Source organism: Rhinoderma darwinii, chromosome 3 (assembly GCF_050947455.1).
Source record: "Rhinoderma darwinii isolate aRhiDar2 chromosome 3, aRhiDar2.hap1, whole genome shotgun sequence".
NCBI classification, from domain to species: Eukaryota; Metazoa; Chordata; class Amphibia; order Anura; family Rhinodermatidae; genus Rhinoderma; species Rhinoderma darwinii.
The window spans coordinates 112,076,857-112,099,923 of record NC_134689.1 but is presented as its reverse complement, the minus strand read 5'-3'; the positions used below and the strand labels follow the sequence as shown (position 1 = coordinate 112,099,923).

The window sequence follows — 23,067 nt, the reverse complement described above, 5'->3', positions numbered from 1 at the left end:
AGGCTGGTGTCGCACTGATAAATGGTGTCTTTACTTATCCCCCTTTTGGTCCACACTCCGCACCGTTGCAGTTTGGGGAAATTTGCTGGAAAAGCGTTGTCCTGGTATAATATGGGCACACTCACTTCCAGCAGATATGTATGGGCCCTCCCCTCCCCTAATTATAGGGCCCCGATAAATCGCCTCTTGAAAAAGACGAAATGTTCCTGACTTATTGGAGCCTTAACTAATTTTATTTTTTCGTAGTCGTATGAGGACTGTTTTGTTGTGGGATGAGCTGTAGTTTTTATTGGTACCATTTTGGGGTACATGCGACTTTTTGATCACTTTTTATCCTATTTTTTTTAGAGGCAAGGTGACCAAAAAACAGCAATTCTGGCATAGTTTTTTTTATACAGCGTTCACCGTGCGTTATAAATTACATGTTACCTTTATTCTGCGGGTCAGTACGATTACGGCGATACCTAATTTATACCACTTTTGTTTTACAACTTTTTGCAAAATAAAATTACTTTCGTAAAAAGAATGTACTTTTTGTGTCGCCATGTTATGAGAACCAGAACGTTTTAATTTTTTCGTCGACTGAGCTGTATGAGGGCTTGCTTTTTGTGAGACGAGCTATAGCTTTTATAGGCACCATTTTTGGATACATGCGACTTTTTGATCACTTTTTATTTACATTTTTGTACGCTAAAGTGACAAAAAACAGACATTCTGGCTTTGTTTTTTTAAGTTTATTTTACGCCGTTCCCTGCGTGTAATAAATAACATAATATTTTTATAGTTTAGGCCGTTACGGTTGCGGCGATACCAAATATGTATGGTTTATTTATTGTTTTCGATAATAAAGGACTTGATAAAGGAAAAAGGGCGATTGTGTTTTATTTTGTTACTTGAAACTTTTATCATATGTTTTAAAACTTTTTTTTTGACACTTTTCTATTTTCACCAAGTTATGAGCGATTTTAGCTTTATGCTAATGACTTTCTTACTAGACAACTGGGCGTGTTTTTACTTTTGACCAAGTGGGCGTTGTGGAGAGAAGTGTATGACGCTGACCAATCAGTGTCATACACTTCTCTCCATTCATTTACTTTGCACATAGTGATCCTGCGTTGTTCACTATGTGCAGCCACATAAACACACATTAACGTTACTGAAGTGTCTTGACAGTAAATAGACATCGCGTCCAACCAGGACGGGATGTCTATTCACAATCCTGACACTTCGGTAACGTTTGTGTGGGACTTACATCACAGCAAGCGTAATCTCGCTGTAAATGACAGAACAACGTGATTTCGATGTGCTGTGTAAGTAAGTCACACACAAACGTTACCGAAGTGTCGGGATTGTGAATAGACATCCCGTCCTGGTTGGACGCGATGTCTATTTACTGTCAAGACACTTCAGTAACGTTAATGTGTTTGTATGTGGCTGCACATAGTAAACGCAGGATCACTATGTGCTGAATACATGAATGGAGAGAAGTGTATGACGCTGATTGGTCAGCGTCATACACTTCTCTCTACATCTCCCACTTGGTCAAAAGTAAAAACACGAACAGTTGTCTATTAAGAAAGACATTAGCATAAAGCTAAAATCGATCATAACTTGGTGAAAATAGATTGTTTTTCCAAATAAAAAACACTGCTGTAATCTACATTACAGCGCCGATCACATTATGTATAAGATAGGGCACTTATAATGTGGTGACATAGCCTCTTTAAATAAAGGCATAAAAAAATGCATGTACAAAATTACACTAATTTAAAAACAGCACAAAAAACGGCACTAAATACCCCATAAAAAAATGCATGTTACATTTGAAAAAAGCGTTTTTTAGTGCAGTTTAAATTGCTAGAATTTTTTGTGTGTGAAGGAGGCCTAAATGATAATTTCATTTATTGAAGGAAAAATTCTGTTTAACTATACCCAGCCCTATGTGAAAAAGTAACTGCCCCCTTAGCTACTAAATCAACCAGTTAACCAAATGTAAGTGACAAATGAGTTCAATTGCACTAGTCAAACACAGGCATCATACTGCCAGGCGTGTTGAACATAAACATCACACTCAGGTCACAAAAAAATCCAGACGAACATCTAAAGAACTGCAGGCCTCAGTTAATGTCAATCTACACGATTCCACAATAAGAAAGACACCGGGAAAAAATGGCATCAATGGAAATGTTGCAAGGCCCAAGCCACTGCTAACCAAAGGCTTGTTTCGCAATTACCAAAAAACATCTAGATGACCCTCAAGACTTTTGGAATAATATTCTCTTGACTGATGAGTCAAAGGTGGAACTTTTTGGAAGACCTGAATCTCATTACATCCGGTGTAAAACGAACACCGCATTACACCAGTCAAACATGGTGGTGGTAATGTAATGGTCTGGGGCTGCTTTGATTCTGTGGGACCTGGACGACTTGTCAATAGTTGGAACCATGAATTCTGCTCTCCATCAGAAAATCCTGACGGAGAAGGTCCACTCGCCAGTTCCTGACCTAAATCTCATGCGCAGTTGGGTTATGCAGCAGCAATTGTGCAAAGAACAGAATGACAATATTAAGCCACAGTGATGTAAAAGACTCATTGCAACTTATCACATACGTTTGATTGCAGTTGTTACTAAGGGTGGCACAACCAGTCGTTAGGTTTGGGGGGGCATTTACTTTTTCACATGGGTGATATAGGTTTTGAATACATTTTTATCCTCAATAAATGGAGTGATCATTTAAAAGCTGCATTTTGTGTTTACTAGAGTTGTCTTTATTTTATATTAAAAATAATCTGAAATATTTAAATGTGACAAATCAGCAAAATTTGTAGAAATCAGGTGAGGGGCAAGTATTTTTCAGAGCTCTGTATTTTGTAAAATCTTTTTACATTTTTTGTTATGTTTCACTAGAGGATTGCTGGTACAATACAAGGAAATAATGAGGCACTTTTAATGGTCTCCTATTAAAGGGAACCTGTCACCAGCATTTCACCTATTGAACTTTACTTATCCCTCTCACTGGCCGCTGCTATCAAAAGTTCATTGCCGTTATCCCTTCTCCTAAACTCCTCCTCCGACTGTAAATAACGGTCTGCAAACATTTTGTGCCTTTTATCGTAATAATCCGGTGTCCTGTTGTACGCACACACCAGAATAGGACATCAATGCGCAAGCTCAGGATTTTGTGTGGCGAGGAGCTGTCAATCAAAAGTAAGGAGGCGGTGTAAACTCGGAAAGACTTGAGGAATGAAGATTTGACTCTTTTCAAACCAAGATTTGACTCTTTTCAAACCAAGATTTGACTCTTTTCAAACCAAGATTTGACTCTTTTCTGCTCATTAGAACACGGTGTGGGAACATAAAAAAACTGAATACTAAAGCCACAGAGCCGACTAAGAAGACAATTATAGGTTATATAGAAATGATTTTTCACCCACTACCACCAGGTATTGCTGGTTTAATAGGTGAAATGCTGGTGACAGGTTCCCTTTAAGCCCTGGGCTTAATAGAATTACTAACTTGGCAGACATTCAGGGCCTACAGTAGCCCCCTGGCTGCCGTGACAATGCATCGGTACCCCGCAATTGTGTTAGGGGACGGCGATGGGATGACATTGGGGACCCTCTGTCTAATGGCTTAGATGCCACGGTTAAACGGATGGCATCAGAGTTATCTCCGATCCCGGCCGTTGGATTGAGGTGCCAGCTGTAATACACAGCTGACATTCGCTGCTTGTTAAGCACGCTCCGCTACAGAGAACGCTCCATACTACTTCCCACCTGCCATGACGTACATGTAAATCATGGTGGGTTAATAATGGCATATTAGTGAACCACTGTTTCAGCATTTCTCTAATGTTTTAAGTACCACTGTGGAAAGTTTGGCAGATATTAATAAAATTTAGCAAAAATAATTGTTTGGTTACTTACTCGACCAATGCATGGGCAAGAGACTCTATATTTTCACGATCCAAATTAGTAGTAGGCTCATCCAGGGCAAGTATTCCACAGTTCAGGCAAAATGTCTCAGCCAATGCCAAACGAATAATGAGAGAGGCTAAAACCTGAATTAATGAGAATTTGAATAAATTTAGACTTGACATACTGTCATCTCAGCAAATTATACAGCAATCACTCACATGTCCTATATTCTAGGACCGTATTAATTTAGTTGACAAAACAATTTCCTAAAAATGGTATTGTTTAGGACTGGTTTACATCGCGTTTTATTCCTACGTTTAGCGTATACGACAGGAATACAACGTACATGTTAATGTATACATAGGGCCCCATTAGCCTGACAGAGGCCAAAAAAGTGTACTTTTGTCCTGCGTCCGGCTGGTATAATTCTTATTTTTTTTGAAGGATGGAATAACATAATAGACTACGCTACTCCATTCTGAGCAAAAACAAAAAAAGTATACCGTGCAGTACATATATATATATTTTTTTCTTAACATGGTAGCCTATGTGTGATGGATGCCACTGTTTGGCATCCGTCAGAGGTATACATTAAATATATACCTCGGGGAGCTTTCCCAGGACCGGAGTCCCTGGGAAGAGCATCAAGTAGTGCTCCGGCCAGCGATTCCAGCACTGGGTAAGCCCATGATGTCACTGTCCATATATGGACAGGGACATCAGGGGCTTTCAATACAGAGTCCCCGGCCAGAGCATTAGAAGCGCACTGTTTGGGGAATCCGGGACTGGAGGAGCCCCCAACGTCACCGTCCACATGTGGACAGTGACAACAGGGGCTTCTCCAATAGTGGAATCTCCATCCACAGCGTTGCCCATGTAAGGTCACTGCCTATATAGGGACAGTGACGTCAAGGGTCAGAGTAATTGCAATGCTCTCGCCGGGGAATTCGGTACGGTAGGCTCCTGATAGAACTCTTCAGTAACTTCCCCGGGCACAATGCTCAAGTAGCGCTCTGCCGGGCTACAGTAGTTCGGGCAACGTATCTCACTGTATGCCTATGAAGTGGGATACATCGTTACCTTCCGTCGGAGGTATACGTTGCGACGTATACCTCCGATATAAGGAAAAAAAATGTGATGTGAACCAGGCCTGAGAAGAAAAACATGTTAAGCACAAGGAATTCGGATAACATGTAAATATACCTTTTGGCCTGCACTACAGCGTCCTCTCATATCCAATGCGGTATCTCCTTTAATCATTACCACCCTATAGTTATAAGTTCTTCTTTTATCTGCAGCAGACACAGTTTCATCAGCATCTGATCTGATCTCAATGTACTCTATGTCTGAAAAAATGGCAAAATAAACAAATCATAAATCTATCTTCAATAGAATACATTTTGTACACTGTACACCATTAACTTATTTAAAAATAATTTTTTTACATGTAAAAATGTAAGTTTAACCCCCCTAATGACAAGCCTGTTTGGGTGTTAATGATGCAGCTAAATTTTTCATTTTTGACATTGCCTTATGAGGCCTTGTTTTATATTATATTGTACTGTTTTAGGCACATTAGGGGCATTTGCAGAGCCCCTAAGGTACCAGTACAGTGGATGCTACTGAGAAATTACTCAATTTGGAAAACGACACCCCTCAAGGAATTCATCTTTCGGTATTGGTAAGCATTTTGACCATTTTTTGCGGACTTTATTAAAATTGGGCTGTGAAAATGAAAAATGAAATTTTTTCCAATAAGATGTAGTTTTAGCCCAAACGTTTGCATTTCTTCCAAGTACGGCAATACCCCATAAGTGCTGTTTGGGCACACGGCACGGTTCAGAATGGAATGAGCGCCATTTGACTTTTTGAGTGCAGATTTTGTGAAAATGTTTTTTTGGACACCATGTCGTATTTGCTAAGCCCCAGTCATACCAGCATAGTGGAAACTATTTAAAAGTGACCTAATTTTGGAAACTAGACCCCTCAAGGCATTCACCTAGGAGTACAGTGAGCATGTTGGCTCCACATGTTTTGCAGAAATTAGTGTGCAATGGATGTTGCAGAGTGAAAATAGCAATTTTTCCATAGATTTGCTATTTCAGCATCCAATATGTTGTTCCCAGCTTGTGCCACCATGAAAAGACAGCTCTCTAATTATTATGCTGTGCTTCCTGGTTTTAGAAACACAATACAAGTGGCCCTATTGACCACGGCATCTAAGTGGTTTATCGGCCGTGATTGGAGTTAGACTTATAGACAACTGAGAGGTTGTATGGAGTTATAATACAGTAATGTGAGTGAGGCTTCAGGAGAATTTCCAGGCCTTATGTAGACTAGTAAGAAATGTGGAAAATAGCACCTTTGAGTCAAAACAGTGCTAATCTGTATTGTTTAGAGAAGGCTTCTCATCCTTTCTCTACCTCACCAGTCGGAACAAGATGATGCCTGGCCCTCACCACAACAGGTTGAAGTCCATGCTAAAATAAATGCTCAATTCACCATTCATTTGTCTCCTAAACTAAGTAGAACATTAAAATAAGCACACAAAAAAGATTGCTGCAGCCACTGAATGGCCTGTGCAGCATATAATCACTTTTGTGAAAATTGCTTCCGCCGCTTGCACCCCTTAGGTGGGGCCTCAGTTTGTGAAGCTCTGCTATAGAGAGAACATAAATCTAGGGAAGAATAATCAACACCACTTACCATCACTGTTCACAAAAGAGTTACATAAATAATCCGGAAACTAACTTCAACCTGATGCATTTGAGAAGACAATGTTGTATGTCATCGTAGTAGGTAAAGGACCATACAGCACACTTGTGTTACATGGTGCAAGCAGCTCCACTTCCAAGAAGTACATTGTAAGAATTTTTTCGATTTCACCTCCCACACATCCTAGAAGATTTCATCTATGATTTACATTCAGAATTTTATCAATTCAGTTGGCTATACTGAGAAATTAGTTATCATTGCGCTAGGCATATTTTGTGTAACTGGGAAATAACCAATAATTTTTTTTCCAAGCGAGTGGTTTTATATACAAAAACCAAAACAGATAACAGGACGTACTACTGTATCGTGGTGTAGGGAGAGGTTTTGGTGCTGTATAAAAATGGCCATTCATTTGAGCAATACCTCTAACATGTAATTTAAAATCTCACAATACTCATGATAAAATGTGTCTAATGTTGTTGGATGCTGTGCCAGACATGACCCGTTGTATGGGTGACACAACTGTGGCTAACAAGGCAGATTTGTGTCATACCTCTGTAACATCTCTTTAAAAGACTGCCCCAATACATGCAGATATTCTACATAATTGGCTAAAATGTAATGACACCAAATATAGGAATATACAAAGGAGTACCTTGTCCTCTGTAGGTACTGCGCCAGAGGTCACGAATAATTTTATTGATTTCTTCCATTTTCATGCTGTGAAACTTCATTATAGCCCTGTAAGAAGAACATGCAAAAAAATAAATAAATACATAACTACTTTTCATATGTTAACAACATTAATCAAGATAGCTGTTCCAAATTCTTCTTTTTAGGCAACCAGTAGTGTAAATTATTTGGATTGTTTCCTAATATACTTTTATTTCTTAGGGTCAGTGATCACAATAACAAGAGAGGAGAGCATTGATCTTATGGATATCTACTACAGAAATGGCCGATGCTTCACTCACAAACATTTCACTGATTCTCATGATACAATTGGAAAAAGCATGGAGCAAAATAATGATCCTTTAAAAGCCATTCTAAATGCCGTTAATAGGTGCAATGAGACACTAGCAGAAATTTCCACCTAGTTGGGAAGCCTCGAAAAGGAAGTTGTGATTATCAGACAGGATACGTCAAAAATTCAGAGAAAGTATTACGGAAATTGAGAAAGAATCTTAGCCCTAGAGGAATAAGGAAAAGCCTGATATAAATCGATGCAAAAAACAGAGCGCTCAAATAAAGAGATACTTAAACAACTAGAGTTAATGGAAGATCGTGCAAGAAGAAAAAACTTACTAATACTAGGCTTCTCAGAAAGTACAGAAGGGACCAATGTCAAAGAATTTATTGCCAAGTGGCTCCAGGAAACATTTAAAAAGGAAATTTTTACAAAAATGTTCATGGTTGAAAGAGCTCATAGGGTCGCAACAGGCCCCCGATAATTGGGATTTCAACCTAGACCCATACTCCTTAAATTACTGGCATTTGAAGATAGAGAAAGAATACTCAGAAAAGCAAGGATCAAAGGGACTTTAATGTACAACTCAGAAAGGATTGCAATATATCCAGATTTTTCAAAAGAAACACAATAAAGAAGAAAGAAATTCTCATAGGTTAAAAAAAAGTTTACAGCAACATCAGATCAAATGTTCAATGCTATACCCTGGGAACATGCGAGTAATATGGGAGGAATCTACAAAATTGTTTGATTCACTGGAAAACATCTGTGACTGGATGGACAATCTTTCTCTTAAATATTATGGATTTCAAAATGGATACAAACCATCAGGAGGTTTTTTGGCGCCGATTTTGACATGGAAACCGCATCAGAATGAGCGGCAAAAAATGGCCGAAATCACTTCAATGGGCTTTTAGCAGCTTTCGGAAAAAAAAAAGTGGCATGTCCTTTCTTATTGCAGATCCGCCTCTAACCTCCCTTTGAAATTAATGGTAGGCAGAAAAAACCTGCGGCGCTCGTTTACTAGCATTTTTTTGCCCGCAGTCCTCAATAACTCTGGGCAAAAAACGCAGCAAAAAACGTTGCAAAATACACGGCAAAAAGCGAAGGAAGGTCAAAATCATTCCTGAAAGAATTCTGAGGCAGATTTTTTCTGCCTGCAAAAAAACTGTGTGAACTAGGCCTTATTTTCACGAACGATTCCGTTTTGCCTGCGTAAAATACGCAGCGTATTTCATCCGTATGTCATGCGTTTTTTACGTCCGCAAAATAAACTGAAGGAGGTGTTTTTTTTCCCCTCATCATTTCTTTAGCAACTGTTGCGTAAATCACGCACAGCACACGTATGACGTCTGTGTGCTGAAGTTTTTTTTTTAGAGGAACAAAAGAACATAGATTGCCCCAACAGCAGTCAGATATTGTAACATCACAATAAACGTGTCTCATTCTGTTCATAGTCACTTATAGTTCCATCGACTCAGTTCATGGTAATATGGAGGAAGAAACTTCTAGAACATGCAGAAAACACTATACAGAGCAGGCCCATAATAGTACAGGACCAGCAGCATGCAACGTCCGTGTGCTCTCTCTATATGGGGCAGCTCTCAGTCCTGACTGATGGCAAACACACAGCAGTCCTCTTTTCTGTACATATAGTTCTGAATGTCCGGCCCTAGAGGATCCAGCAAATCTCTCACCCAATGCAACTCTAGACTCTCCAGAAATTCTCAATCTCAAAGCTCAACATGTGCCCCCTACAGCTTCTTCCCCAGTCCATCAGACTGCCAGATAGAGACGGATGATTCCTCACTCCTCAGAACATGCTTTCACTACTCCAAAGCCCAGTGGCGGCATGCTTTACACCACTCCATCCAACTCTTGGCATTGTGCTTAGTGATGTAAGGCTTGCATGCAGCTGCTCAGCTTTGGAAACCCATGCGATGAAGCTCCTGGTGCTCAGTTTTTGTGCTGATTTTAATACCACAGGAGGTTTGGAACTCTGCAGTTATTGAGTCAGAAGAGCATTGGGCGACTTTTATGCACTATGCACCTCAACGCTCGGCGACCCCACTCTCTAAGTATATGTTGTCTAGAACTTTGTGCCCGAGTTTGCGGTGGTTCCTAAATGCTTCCACTTTGCTATAATACCACTCACAGTTGATCGTGGAATATCTAGGAGGGAAGACATTTTAACGAACTGAAACTGTGGCATCCTATTACAGTACCACGTAGGAATTCAGTGAGCTCTTTAAAATTACCCATTCTTTCACACATGTTTAACAAGGGAGCGAAATATATAGACTCCTGGTGGAGTCCTGTGTCCATTGTGGTAGCGCGGTTGACTATATTGATAAAGGCAATTCGAGTTTCGTAAAATAAAGATTTATTTAAACCCCATCTGATGGGGGGTTAAAGTAGGAAGGAACTGACTTCATTCTTTAACCTCCTTTGACATGGGGTTTTAATAAATATTTTTTTTTTATATACAAAACTCAAGTTGCCTTTATCAATATAGACCACCACGGACACAGGAGTGCCTCCACCAGGAGTCTATATTTTTCTCCCTTGCTAGTCCTAATTATCCTCAACATCGGAAGAATGTGCCGACGATCCTGCACAAAATAGGTGAATGGACCGTAACAACTCACTCACATACATATATCTTTTTATCTGTATGTATTCCAACGATATTTACCTTAGTGGAGCGCCTGTCTTTTTGTTTTCCCATTTTTTTCCCGCTCTACTTTTTTCTATTATACATTTCACAAATGTTTGTAAAGGCAGACTATATGGCTAGGTGCCTGATTTTATACACCTGTGGCAATGAGCGAAACACCTGAAATCAGGGCCGGACTGGCCATCCACCTACCCGGCATTGGTTACTTAACTTTTTCACCCGTGGGAGTGGTGCCACGTCTGCAGATTTCACAGACCACATTAGGGAAGAGAAAGAGAACGGCACTGTTGAGTGGCTGCTGTATTTTGAGCCAACAAACAGCCAATGGACCTGCCATACAGCCACTGTCTTTATTACGGTCTATAGTAAACCAACAACACCCCCCCCCCCCCCCCCCGCAGTAGCTGAAGAGAAGTGAAGTTCTGTTCTCATCTGCATCGGAGCCTCTGTCGCAGTTGCATTATTTTTCCAATCAAAATGACGGACACCATGCCCTAGCCTGATAAACTCTGTTGTGCCTCAATGTCCTAGGTTTGAGGCGCATGTGTCTATGTGGTAGCATTATTTTTGTGTATATTATAGATAGAAGACTTATTTGTGTCCAGTATATATTGGTGTTATTCATGTGTACAGTATATATAACAGCATTGTTAGTGTGTACAGTATAATGCGCCATAATAGAGAATACAATGAATTTGGGCAGTTAGGATGACTAAAATATTAATTTCATCCACCTAATATTAAGCGAATATCTAATTTATTCTTCCTGCCCAAAAATATATTGCCGGTGATGTAACCATCTCCAGTAGGTCCCATTCCTACGGTGGTCCTTCTCAGGTGTTCAAACATTTTATAACGGATAATCAGACACCGTTCCTGTATGTGAGTTATGTATGGTGTATACATTAAGAACATCACATGCTGCTTCTGTTTAGCAGTTTTGTGGAATTTACTTATTTATGAAATATCATAATAGCACAAAAGGAAGACAGCATTTCAAGCAGCATCATAAACTATATACAATGTTTTTGTATAGCTGGAGGGTGGATCCGTAACCACGCAAACATTTTGCATGGACAGCCTGTAGGCCTCTGTACTTTAAAATGGGCTGAAATTATTTCCCATTCCGGCCCTACCTGAAATCAATAATTAAGATGTGTCCCAATACTTTTGTCAATATAGTGAAAATAGATCAAAAGAGAGAAATTCACAAGGAGGGTGCGCTAGTGACAGCTTAAGGCCCTGTTCACACAAAGTTTTTATTCAGGTGGAAAAATCTGCTTCAAAATTCCTGAAGGAATTTTGAGCTAGATTTTGACCTGCCAGCAGAACATTTGCTGCGTTTTTCGGCCTCAGCCATTTAGCGCCACGGGCAAAACAAAGTGCATCGAAAACCGCTTTCTCTGCCTCCCATTGATGTCAAAGGGAGGTCAGAGACGGAAACGGCCAAAGAAACTGCATGTCGCTTCTTTTTCCGCTCGCGGAAAAAAAACCACCTTTGCCTTCTATTGAAATCAATGGGAGGCTATGTTGGGCGCAGTTTCTGACACGGCTTGCGCGTCAACAACAGCGCCAAAATACTCAGTGTGAACTAGCCCTTAGGGGGAGTTCACACAAAGTTTTTTGACGAGTTTTTTTACGCGAAAACTGCGCCGCAAAACGACAAAAATGCCTCCCATTGATTTCAATGGGAGGCGGAGGCGTTTTTTTCCAGCGACTGGAAAAACCGGCTCGCGGGAAAAGGAAGGGACATGCCCTATCTTCGGGCGTTTACGCCTCTGACCTCCCATTGACATCAATGGTAGGCAGAGAAAGCGTATTTCGCGTCATTTTATGGCCGCAGGTGAAAAACGCCGCGAAAATCGGCGTGCAGTTAGAGGAAAATCTTCCTCAAAATTCCAAACTGAATTTTGAGGCAGATTTTCCTCCTGCAAAAAACTCAGTGTGAACCCAGCCTTAGGGTTTCCAGGCAGCAGTCCCCGGAGAGCACACTGCAATGAAATGGAAACCTTATGTTAAGTGGAAATATAATTTCATAAGTTAGGGCCTCAATAAGGAAATGTCTGCGTGCTGCGGCCTAATTAAGAAAGTAATGCAAGCCAAATTCAGTAATCAATATATAAGTAAATTCAGGTATATTTGCGCTTTACAATATGACTGATGGTACAGCTTGTAAAGAACAGATCTAGCCTATTAGGCTGGCTAAAAGAGGTTCTTGAAGTTTTATTTTGCATTTACAATGGCAGCGATGTGTATTTGTTTCAAATTGGACAACTTAATTTCCCTTTTTTATATTTAATTTCTGATATTTCTTAAATTGAAATGCAAAAGCTCAACCTGTCCTGTGAAAACAGATATCAACACCTCAAGACTAGATTACATGATTATATTTGCCTACTTGTACACCTCAAATGTCGCACTAAATAGATCACAGCATTTTTAAGGAGTGTTTTTAGCCAGTGTCAGACTGTGGACTGCTCGGCCGTAGCATTTATAGAAGAGGGTTTGTTACTGTATATTATCTATCGATAGATGTAAATATCTATATAAATATGTATGTAGGTGCTCCATAGGATGTCCTCAAAAGAGACACAATGTAGGGCAGATATGATGACAGGACATAAACAGGCGAATATATTTTCCATTTATAACTGGCTGACCACATGCAGATCAATTGACAGATTTGAAAGGAAGGAATACATGATTAATAACAAAAAGGTTATTTACTAACCCATGACATGCGTGCTTCAGAAATGTATAAGAAATCACAGAATTTGGAGACAGAAAAGATGTTTATCATTTTGTGAAATGCCTCTATTCTCTCCACTTGCATTATCATCCAACAAGGTAATTTAAGTCAAAACACAGAATCTGATAATTCAGCATATTCCCACTCTAGATACATAGTTGAAAACCACAGCAGTGTATTATCAGGGTCAAACCATATGTCTGTAAAGTGCCGCACTGTGAAAAAATAGAATTGATAAATATATTAATAGCTACAACGTCAATGAAACAAATTACATGAATGGAAAAATATCAATATAGTAATACACTGTCAATCTGTCAGAGTGGCTTAGGTTCAGGGCCGGTTGACACTGGGCAGTGGTGGAGACCGCCCAGTTGTCAATTTATTCATAAATAAGCATATATATCGCTAAAATTAATGGGCTGATTGCAGTGGCAGAGGCCCCTAGCAACATCGAATAAACAGTGCTGGAATCATGACAGGTCCTCTTTGATATGTTCCGATATACACAATAAGAATAAAAGAATGTGGACATCCAATTCTGAAACCATTGGAATTAATATGGAGTTGGACCCCTTTGCAGCTATAACATCCTCAATACCAATACCCCAGCGTGAACATCTCGAGCAGGTACCCAAGTCCTCTCCTCCGGCCCGTATCCTCTCCAATGGACCAGGTACTGGAGGGAGTCCTGGATCATCCTACTGTCCACAATCTTGGCCACCTCGAATTCCACCCCCTCAGGGGTGAGAACGGGAACAGGAGGTTTCCTCGAGGGGGACCAGGACGGGGAGCAGCGTTTAAGGAGGGAGGCATGAAAGACGTCGTGTATGCGAAAGGATGGGGGCAGCTCCAGACGGAAGGATACAGGGTTGAGGACTTCAATGACCTTATAAGGCCCAATAAATCGGGGAGCAAACTTCCTGGACGGGACCTTAAGGCGCAAGTTCCTAGACGATAACCACACCAGATCCCCGACGACAAACCGGGGGTTAGCAGAACGTCTTCTATCAGCCTGAATCTTTTGTACGCTCTGGGACGCCTCTAGGTTCTTCTGAACCTGGGCCCAGACTGTGCACAGTTCCCGATGAACGTCCTCTACCTCGGGATTATTGGAACAACCAGGAGAAACTGAGGAGAACCTTGGATTAAACCCGAAATTACAGAAAAACGGGGAGACCCCTGACGAGTTACTGACCCGGTTATTCAGGGAAAATTCGGCGAGGGGAAGGAATGAGACCCAATCAAATTGACAGTCAGAGATGAAACACCTTAAATATTGTTCCAGGGATTGATTAGTCCTTTCCGTTTAGCCATTAGTTTCGGGATGGAAGGCGGAGGAGAAGGACAGATCAATCTCCAACTTTTTACAAAAAGCTCTCCAAAATAAGGAAACAAATTGTACTCCTCTGTCAGAAACGATATTGACTGGGGCCCCATGGAGACGCAGAATGTGTTTAACAAACAAAGAAGCTAACGTCTTGGCGTTAGGTAGTTTCTTAAGGGGCACAAAGTGGCACATCTTGCTGAAGCGGTCTACTACCACCCACACCACCGACTTGCCCTGAGATGGAGGCAAATCGGTGATAAAATCCATGGAGATATGGGTCCAAGGTCTCTGGGGAATGGGCAAAGAACGTAGTAAGCCCGCAGGTCGGGACCTAGGGGTCTTGGACCTAGCACAAACCTCACAAGCGGCGACGTAAGCCCTAACGTCTTTAGGCAACCCAGGCCACCAATAGTTTCTGGTAATGAGGTGTTTGGTACCCAAGATGCCAGGATGACCAGATAGTGCGGAGTCATGGTTTTCCCTGAGTACCCTTAGCCGGTATTGCAGGGGGACAAACAGCTTGTCCCCAGGGAGGTTCCCGGGAGCAGAACCTTGATCAGCCGCAATGTCAGAGGCTAAATCAGAATCAGTGGCAGAAACTATTATACCAGGGGGTAAAATACAAGCAGGATCCTTCTCAGAAGGAGGATTGGCCATGAAACTACGTGACAGTGCATCAGCCTTAATATTTTTGGACCCAGCCCTATAGGTAACCAAGAAGTTAAATCTGGTAAAGAATAGCGCCCATCGAGCTTGTCTAGGATTAAGCCTCCGGGCAGATTCTAGGAAAACCAGATTCTTGTGGTCAGTAAGGACCGTTACCTGGTGTCTGGCCCCCTCCAGGAAGTGACGCCACTCTTCAAAAGCCCATTTAATGGCTAAAAGTTCGCGGTTGCCAATATCATAGTTACTCTCCGTGGGCGAAAACTTCCTAGAGAAGTAAGCACAGGGGCGGAGATGGGTGAAGGAGCTGGTACCCTGGGACAAGACGGCCCCCACTCCCACCTCGGACGCGTCAACCTCCACAATAAATGGCTCCCTTTGGTTGGGCTGAACCAGCACGGGGGCCGAGATAAAGCACTTCTTGAGGGTCTCAAAAGCCTGGACGGCCTCAGGAGGCCAGTGGAGGACATCAGCACCCTTGCGAGTGAGGTCCGTAAGAGGCTTAGCGACGACCGAGAAGTTGGCAATAAATCTCCTGTAATAGTTAGCGAACCCCAAAAAACACTGTAGCGCCTTCAGGGAGGCAGGTTGGACCCATTCCGCCACAGCCTGAACCTTGGCAGGGTCCATGCGGAATTCATGAGGAGTGAGGATTTGACCCAAAAATGGTATCTCCTGTACCCCAAACACACATTTTTCGGTTTTCGCAAACAGATTATTTTCCCGGAGGACCTGGAGGACCTTCCTGACATGCTCCACGTGGGAGGACCAGTCCTTGGAAAACACCAGTATGTCATCAAGGTACACTACAAGAAAATTTCCCAGGTAATCTCTCAGAATTTCATTAATAAAATTCTGGAAGACGGCAGGGGCATTACACAACCCAAAGGGCATGACCAGGTATTCTAAATGACCTTCGGGCGTGTTGAACGCAGTCTTCCACTCATCCCCCTCTTTGTTGCGGATAAGGTTATATGCCCCCCGTAGATCGAACTTAGAAAACCATTGGGCCCCCTGATTAAAAAGATCCGGAATCAAAGGAAGGGGATACTGGTTCCTTACAGTGACCTTATTCAAGTTCCGATAGTCAATGCACGGCCTAAGACCACCAGACTTCTTCCCCACAAAGAAGAAGCCAGCACCTACAGGAGAAGTCGAGGGGCGAATGAAACCCTTGGCCAGGCATTCTTGGATATACTCCCTCATAGCTTCACGTTCAGGACATGAAAGATTAAATATCCTACCCTTAGGAAGCTTAGCACCAGGTACCAAATCGATGGCGCAATCGTAATCTCTATGAGGGGGCCTCCTTAGAAAACACATCAGAGAAGTCCTGAACAAACTCAGGTAGCGTGTTTACCTCCTCACGGGGAGAAATAGAGTTAACCGAAAGACATGACGTCAGGCATTCACTACCCCATTTGGTGAGATCCCCAGTATTCCAATCAAACGTGGGATTATGCAGCTGCAACCAGGGAAGACCTAATACCAGATCGGACGATAATCCCTGCATCACCAGTACAGAGCACTGCTCCAAATGCATGGAGCCAACAAGGAGTTCAAAAACAGGAGTATGCTGAGTAAAATAACCATTAACAAGAGGAGTGGAGTCGATACCCACTACCGGGACAGGATAAGGCAAATCAATAAAAGGCATTTTTAGAGACATAGCAAATTCCACAGACATGATATTAGCAGATGAGCCAGAATCCACGAAGGCACTGCCAGTGGCAGACCGGCCAGCAAACGAGACCTGAAAGGGAAGCAAAATTTTATTGCGTTTCATATTAACGGGAAATACCTGTGCGCCCAAGTGACCTCCCCGATGATCACTTAGGCGCGGAAGTTTTCCGGCTGCTTATGCTGCTTACTGAACGCCTGGGACAGGTGTTCAGTAGATGCTTGTCATCCCCACAATAGAAGCAGAGACCATTCTTCCTGCGGAACTCTCTACGTTGTCGAGGGGACATGGAGGCCCCGAGTTGCATAGGTACCTCCGAGTCTTCCGTGGAAGAGCGAGGAGACGGGACCTCGGGGGGAATCGCAGGGAAGTCAGAGGGGAAAACATTGAAACGTTCAAGCTGACGTTCCCTGCGACGTCGGTCAAGTCGTACTGCTAGGGCCATAACCTGGTCTAGGGAGTCAGAAGAGGGGTAGCTAACAAGCAGATCCTTCAGGGCGTCAGATAATCCTAACCTAAACTGGCACTTTAGGGCCGGGTCGTTCCACCGAGAAGCTACGCGCCACTTTCTAAAATCAGAACAGTATTCCTCAACAGGTCTCCTACCCTGACGTAAGGTCACCAGCTGACTCTCGGCTAAGGCAGTCCTGTCAGTCTCGTCGTAAGTGAGTCCGAGGGCAGAGAAAAAACGATCAACGGATTAAAGTTCAGGGGCGTCAGGAGCCAAGGAGAAGGCCCACTCTTGGGGCCCTTCCTGGAGTCGGGATATAATGATACCCACCCGCTGGTTCTCGGAACCTGGGGAGTAAGGTTTTAGACGGAAGTAAAGTCTGCAACTCTCCCGGAAGGAGAGAAAAGTCTTACGGTCCCCTGAGAACCGGTCAGGTAACTTGAGGTCGGGTTCTAGAGGTGAGGGGTACTACTATGGCAGCGTCAGACTGGTTGACCCTCTGAGCCAGGGCCTGGACCTGTAGGGAGAGGCCCTGCATCTGCTGGGTCAGGGTCTCAAGGGGGTCCATGATAGCGTCAGCGTAGGAGAAATGGTAGACTAGGTATGGGCTTGTGATTATGTTATGGCAGGAAGGAGGTGAAGGGAACAAGTGAGCCCTAATCTACCCACCGCCCTGTCCCTGCCTACTTGCAACGACCCGCCCTAGGCGACGGGGTACAACTTGGCGGCGGTCCCTACGCTGACTAAGTGCAAGGGGATACAAACAGGGAACAAGCAAGGGAAGGGGCAGTAGCCCACGGAACACCGTGAGGAAACGGAGTGGTGAACGAGCCAGTCAGGATCAGGATGTAGTGGAGTATACAAACGCAGAGCACGGAGCAGGAAGCAAGCCAGGGGCAGAGCGAAGCAGGATAAGCGGGAACTGAAGCAAGGCAGAAGCAGGCTGGAGCAAGGCAGCAGTGGGGCCAGGAATCCAAGAAGAATCACAAGCAATGAGGAAGAGAAAACGGCAGGTATAAATGGACAGGGGGCGGAGCTAACTCCGACTGACCAGGCCGCAATAGGCTCTCCCACTCCTGAGCCTGCCACCCTGATTGGTGGGAGCCGGTGTCAGTCTAAGAGGTCTGGCCTCAGGTGTCGACTGATTAATCCTGGGAGTATCCACAGACGTAGTGCCTGGCAGATCCTTTACACTGCCATGACGACCATCGGCACCAAGTGATCGAGTCGCAGGTGGAGAGGCGATGGCACGTCGGAGGGGACCGCCCCCTCATTCTAATGCTTTAGATGCCATGGTTGACTGCGGCATTGATGGAGTTAAACAGGTGGAATCAAAGTGACCTTTGATTTCGCCCCCTGGGAAGTGAGATGGCGGTTGTATTACACAGCCGTCATCCGCTGAGTATGGAGCGAGCTCAGCCCGTGAGCCCACTCTATACTTCTCCTTAACGAATGACACATGTTTGTGGCATGTTGCTAAGTGGTTAAGGCCTCGTGCCCACTTTAGTTATTTTCTTCAGAATGCGATCTGTTTTTTTAATGGATAGCACACTGACAAATTAATTTCTATGGGGCCATGCACACTTCTGTTGTTTTAACGGAACCGTGTGGCCGTGCCGACAAAAATAGGACAGGGCCTACTCCTGTGCGTTTTTGATGGAACAGTCACGGCCATTTAACTCATTTGCGGCCCAAGTTTCACGGATCCGTTATTAGCGGCCATGCGACGGGCAACGGAAGTGTGCATGAGGCCTAAGTTGTTACTACTAAATGCTTCCACTTCACAATAATAGCACTCACAGTTGAAAGGTGCAGATGTAGCAGATCAAACATTTTAATAACGGACTTGTAACAAAGGTGGCATCCTATGACAATGCCACATTTAGGCTGCATGCACTCGTTGAGTATTTTGCTGCATATTTCTGCAGAACTACAGGGATAGAATTCGCAAACGGAATTGCAGGAGAAATGGACATGCTGCGGTTTAGAAAATACGCACCGTGGGTCAATTTACGTCCTGAAAAATTCTTCAGCGTGGACATGAGATTACCTGGAATTTCATAGACTTTGCCGGTACTGTATTACACTGCGGTTTTGCTGCACGTAATGCGCATCATGTGCATTGACCCTTAAAGTGACTGAGCTCTTCAGTACGACACATACTACTATCAATATTTGTCTATGGAGATTGCATGGCTGTGTGCTTGATTTTATGCACTTGTTTCAAATGGATGTAGCTGGAGAACCTGCACTCATAATTAGGAGGGGTGTCCACATACTGATGGACATATACTGTATCTGTCAGATGCTAAAATCAGGGTTGCCAACCACGTTGGTTTTATTTATTTCTGAACAAACTAGACAGAAAATGTTTACAGACAAATTGGAAAACCAAAATAAATCACTAAGATAAGCGTTATATGTTTATCTGTCAGATACTGATGTGACCACATCGGCAGCACTTCCTGTGACCTGTGAAATGGTGATAATTACAATCACATCTTCTTGCTTTAAAACAAAATTACTGCTACATCTATTTTTATAATGTGCACTGAATAAAAGGCCCTGTGAATTTACGGATGGTTGGCAACTCTGGCGAGAATTTAGGGCTCCTCTTTAATCACATGTGTATTTCTATTCCAAGAGGTAAACTGAGGTATAATTACTCACTGGTCCAAAGTCTTGTAATAAATATCCAGGTCTTTGTTGGCCAGCTCTGTAGTTCTCATAACAATCATCATCTCTCTGTGCTTTTCTTCAGCATCTTTGTACTGCGGCTCACGCAGTTCCTTCTTAAAACGCATTATTTCGTCCTCGTAGCCCTTCTGTCGGCCAAGGGCGAGACTATGGCTTGTTTTCAACCTTTCAATTTTGTCTTCCAACTCTTGATGCTCACTAAAAAATAAATAAAAAAAATATATAAGTTTTCTACTACAAAATGCCTTTCCAATTTGGCACTTTTCAGATATTTCTTACATTTTTTTTTTTTTTTTTTGAAAGCTGCAGTTATTACCTTCAAAAAAACATAAGGATGCCTACAACAATATTAGACAGGTGCTTTAAATGTTATTGCTGAACAGTGCATAGATACAAACATCGTTCAACCATAACATTTAAAGCACCCGCCTAAATTTGTGTACGCCCTATTCTTGCTGCCAAAACAGGTCTGACCCGTCGGGGAATTGCCTTCACAAGACCTCTGAACATGTCCTGTGGTTTCCACCAACAAGAAGTTAGAAGCCATATCCTTTAAGTTTTGTAAGTTGTGAGGTGGGGCCTCCATGGATCCGACTTGTTTTTTCACCACTTCCCCCTCAGATGCTCGATTAGATTGAGATCCGGAGAATTTGGAGGCCCCGTCAACACCCTGAACTCTTTATGTTCCTCAAACCATTCCTGAACAATTTGTACAATGTGGCAGCGAGCATTATCCTGCTGAATAAGGTCACTGCCTTTAGGGAACACCCTTGTCATGGAGGGGTGTACTTGGTCTGCAACAATGTTTAGGTAGGTCAAATTAACATCTACATAAATACTGTGACCTAAGGTTTCCCAGCAAAACATGGTCTGCTCCCCCCAGCTTGCCTTCTTCCCATAGTGCACCCTGGTGAGCAACGCACACGGCTGTCCACATAATGCAAAAGACAAAGTGATTCATTAGACCAGACCACCTTCTTCCATTGCTCCATGCTCCAGTTCTAATGCTCGTGTCCATTGTAGGGGATTTTGGCATGGGTACTCTGACCGGTCTGCAGTTACGCTGCCCCAAACACAGCAAGCTGCGAGGCACTATGTGTACTGACACCTATCATAGCCAGCACTAACTTTTTCAACAATTTGTGTTACAATAGCTCTTCTTTGGGACCAGGCCAGACAGGCTAGCCTTCGCTCCCCATGCATATCAATAAGCCTTGGGCCTATATATATCCCAGGAGGATGATAGACTCATTACCATACATTTCATTTCTTCGAGCAAAGAAAGTCAACTAGGGTGATAAGGTTGAAGATACTTTTGAAAAAATGTAGGTAAAATTTAGGGAAAGTGGGCACCCGAGGTCCCCAATTCAGAAACACAGAGACAAAATTGATCAGATCCACCATACAGATCTATTGAGACAGAAAAACAACAAAAGCTCCCAAAAGAGTAGCATTTGTGTCCACATATAATGAAAGTAGCAAATATATCACTTGCATTACTAAAAAAAACATTGGGATATGCTTGGTAGATGTCTCCCCAAAGTAAAGAAATTCCAGAGATCAAAGGGGGTGGGTTCGCACAACAATTTTTTCTTATTAAACATTACCTTACCTGTGATAGCAGCTACATTATATATTTATTACAGTGTCAATGCATGAAACGTAGATGTGGGGGAAACCACATTGGATGCCAATACGCGGTTTAATCCACACTGCTATACTATTAGGGTATGTTCACACGGCAGCGTTCGTAACGGCTGAAATTACGGTGCTGTTTTCAGGAGAAAACAGCACCGTAATTTCAGCCGTAATGGCATGTTGAGGCGCATTTTGCTGCGTCGATTACGGACGTTAAATGGGGCTGGTTTTCCATGGAGTCCATGGAAAACGGCTCCATTTACGTCTGAAGAAGTGACAGGCACTTCTTTGACGCGGGCGTCTTTTTTACGCCCCGCCTTTTGACAGCGGGGCGTAAAAAAAATGACCGTCTGCACAGAACATCGTAAGAACCATTCTAATGAATGGGCAGATGTTTGCCGACAGTTTGGAGCCGCTATTTCGGACGTAATTCTGGGCAAAAACGCCCGAATTACGTCCGTAAATAGTGTGTGTGAACATACCCTTAGGAAGAAAAAGACAAAATTGCCAGTCCCAAAGCATTTTAAAGAGATGGGACATACTGAACAGTAGTTAAAAATCAGGATAATAGATCATGTCCCTCTGCATAGAAGAGGAGGAAATAGGGAACAGTTATTAAACAGAAAGAATTACAATGGAGTGCTCATGCTCTAAGCAGGAGCTGTAACTTACAGCTCCTGATCTTAGAGAAGCCTCCAGCACACAGCTGGGATCAGAAAACATTCCAACCCCAGCTGTTTAACTCTTTGATTGCCGCGGTCCGTGACAGCGACATAATCACAGGGAACTCCCCTCTTTGAACTAGTCATCGGAAGCCCAGTGACGTGATCATAGACTGGGGAATCCCTCTGCAATCAGCCCTGGGGACCTAGAAAGGACCAGAGGGCTGTCTGTTCAGTTTGCCTGCGGTTAGGGCACACTACGTGCTGCCCTAACAGCAGCCTGTGTCAAAGTGACAGTATAATGAATTAGCATACAAGAGTATGCTAATACATTCTAAGTGAAAAATAAAGTTGAAAAAAGTTATCCCTTAATGGGATTAAAAAAAAAAAAAGTAACAAAACAAAAAAATAAAAAAGTCCACAAAAAAGTGCCATTATTTTGCATAAAATATATTTTATTGTTCCTACGTTACATAGAAACAAAAAAACTACACATATTAGGTATCTACACAACCGTAATAACCTGAAGAATTAATTTGACCGGTTATTTAGTGTGAAATGTGAACGAAATAAAAAAGAAACAAGAAAAGCTATGCTGAGAATCGCTTTTTCCTATATTCACTCTGTAAAAATTTCTTTTTTCTACCCCCAGACTGAGAAAAAAAAAAATACTATTTCTTCCGCATAAAACAAGGCCTCGTCAATGAAAAAATAAAAAGGGTATGGCTGCTGAAATGCAGAGGCAAAACCAGAAAAATTTAGCTTAACCCCTTAAGGACACGGCCAATTTTGGCCTTGAGGACAGAACAATTTTTTTAGATTCCCCTCTTTGCATCCCGATGCTCATAACTCTTATTTTTTGTACGATGTAATTGTATGAGACTTTGTTTTTTGCGGGACGAGTTGTACTTTATGTAG

At 42.6% G+C, this 23,067-nt stretch overlaps 1 protein-coding gene across 1 annotated transcript in view; it reads right to left on the bottom strand.

Annotated features, from left to right (window-relative positions):
* RAD50 (RAD50 double strand break repair protein) overlaps positions 1-23,067 on the bottom strand; it is a 191,899-nt gene that overhangs the window by 4,328 nt on the left and 164,504 nt on the right. Inside the window, exons 22-25 of the mRNA XM_075856559.1 lie at positions 19,823-20,047; positions 7,290-7,375; positions 5,123-5,265; positions 3,929-4,062 (exon numbers count right to left, since the gene is read on the bottom strand). Of these exons, the coding sequence (XP_075712674.1) occupies positions 3,929-4,062; positions 5,123-5,265; positions 7,290-7,375; positions 19,823-20,047 (588 nt within the window). The remainder of the gene's footprint in view (positions 1-3,928; positions 4,063-5,122; positions 5,266-7,289; positions 7,376-19,822; positions 20,048-23,067) is intronic.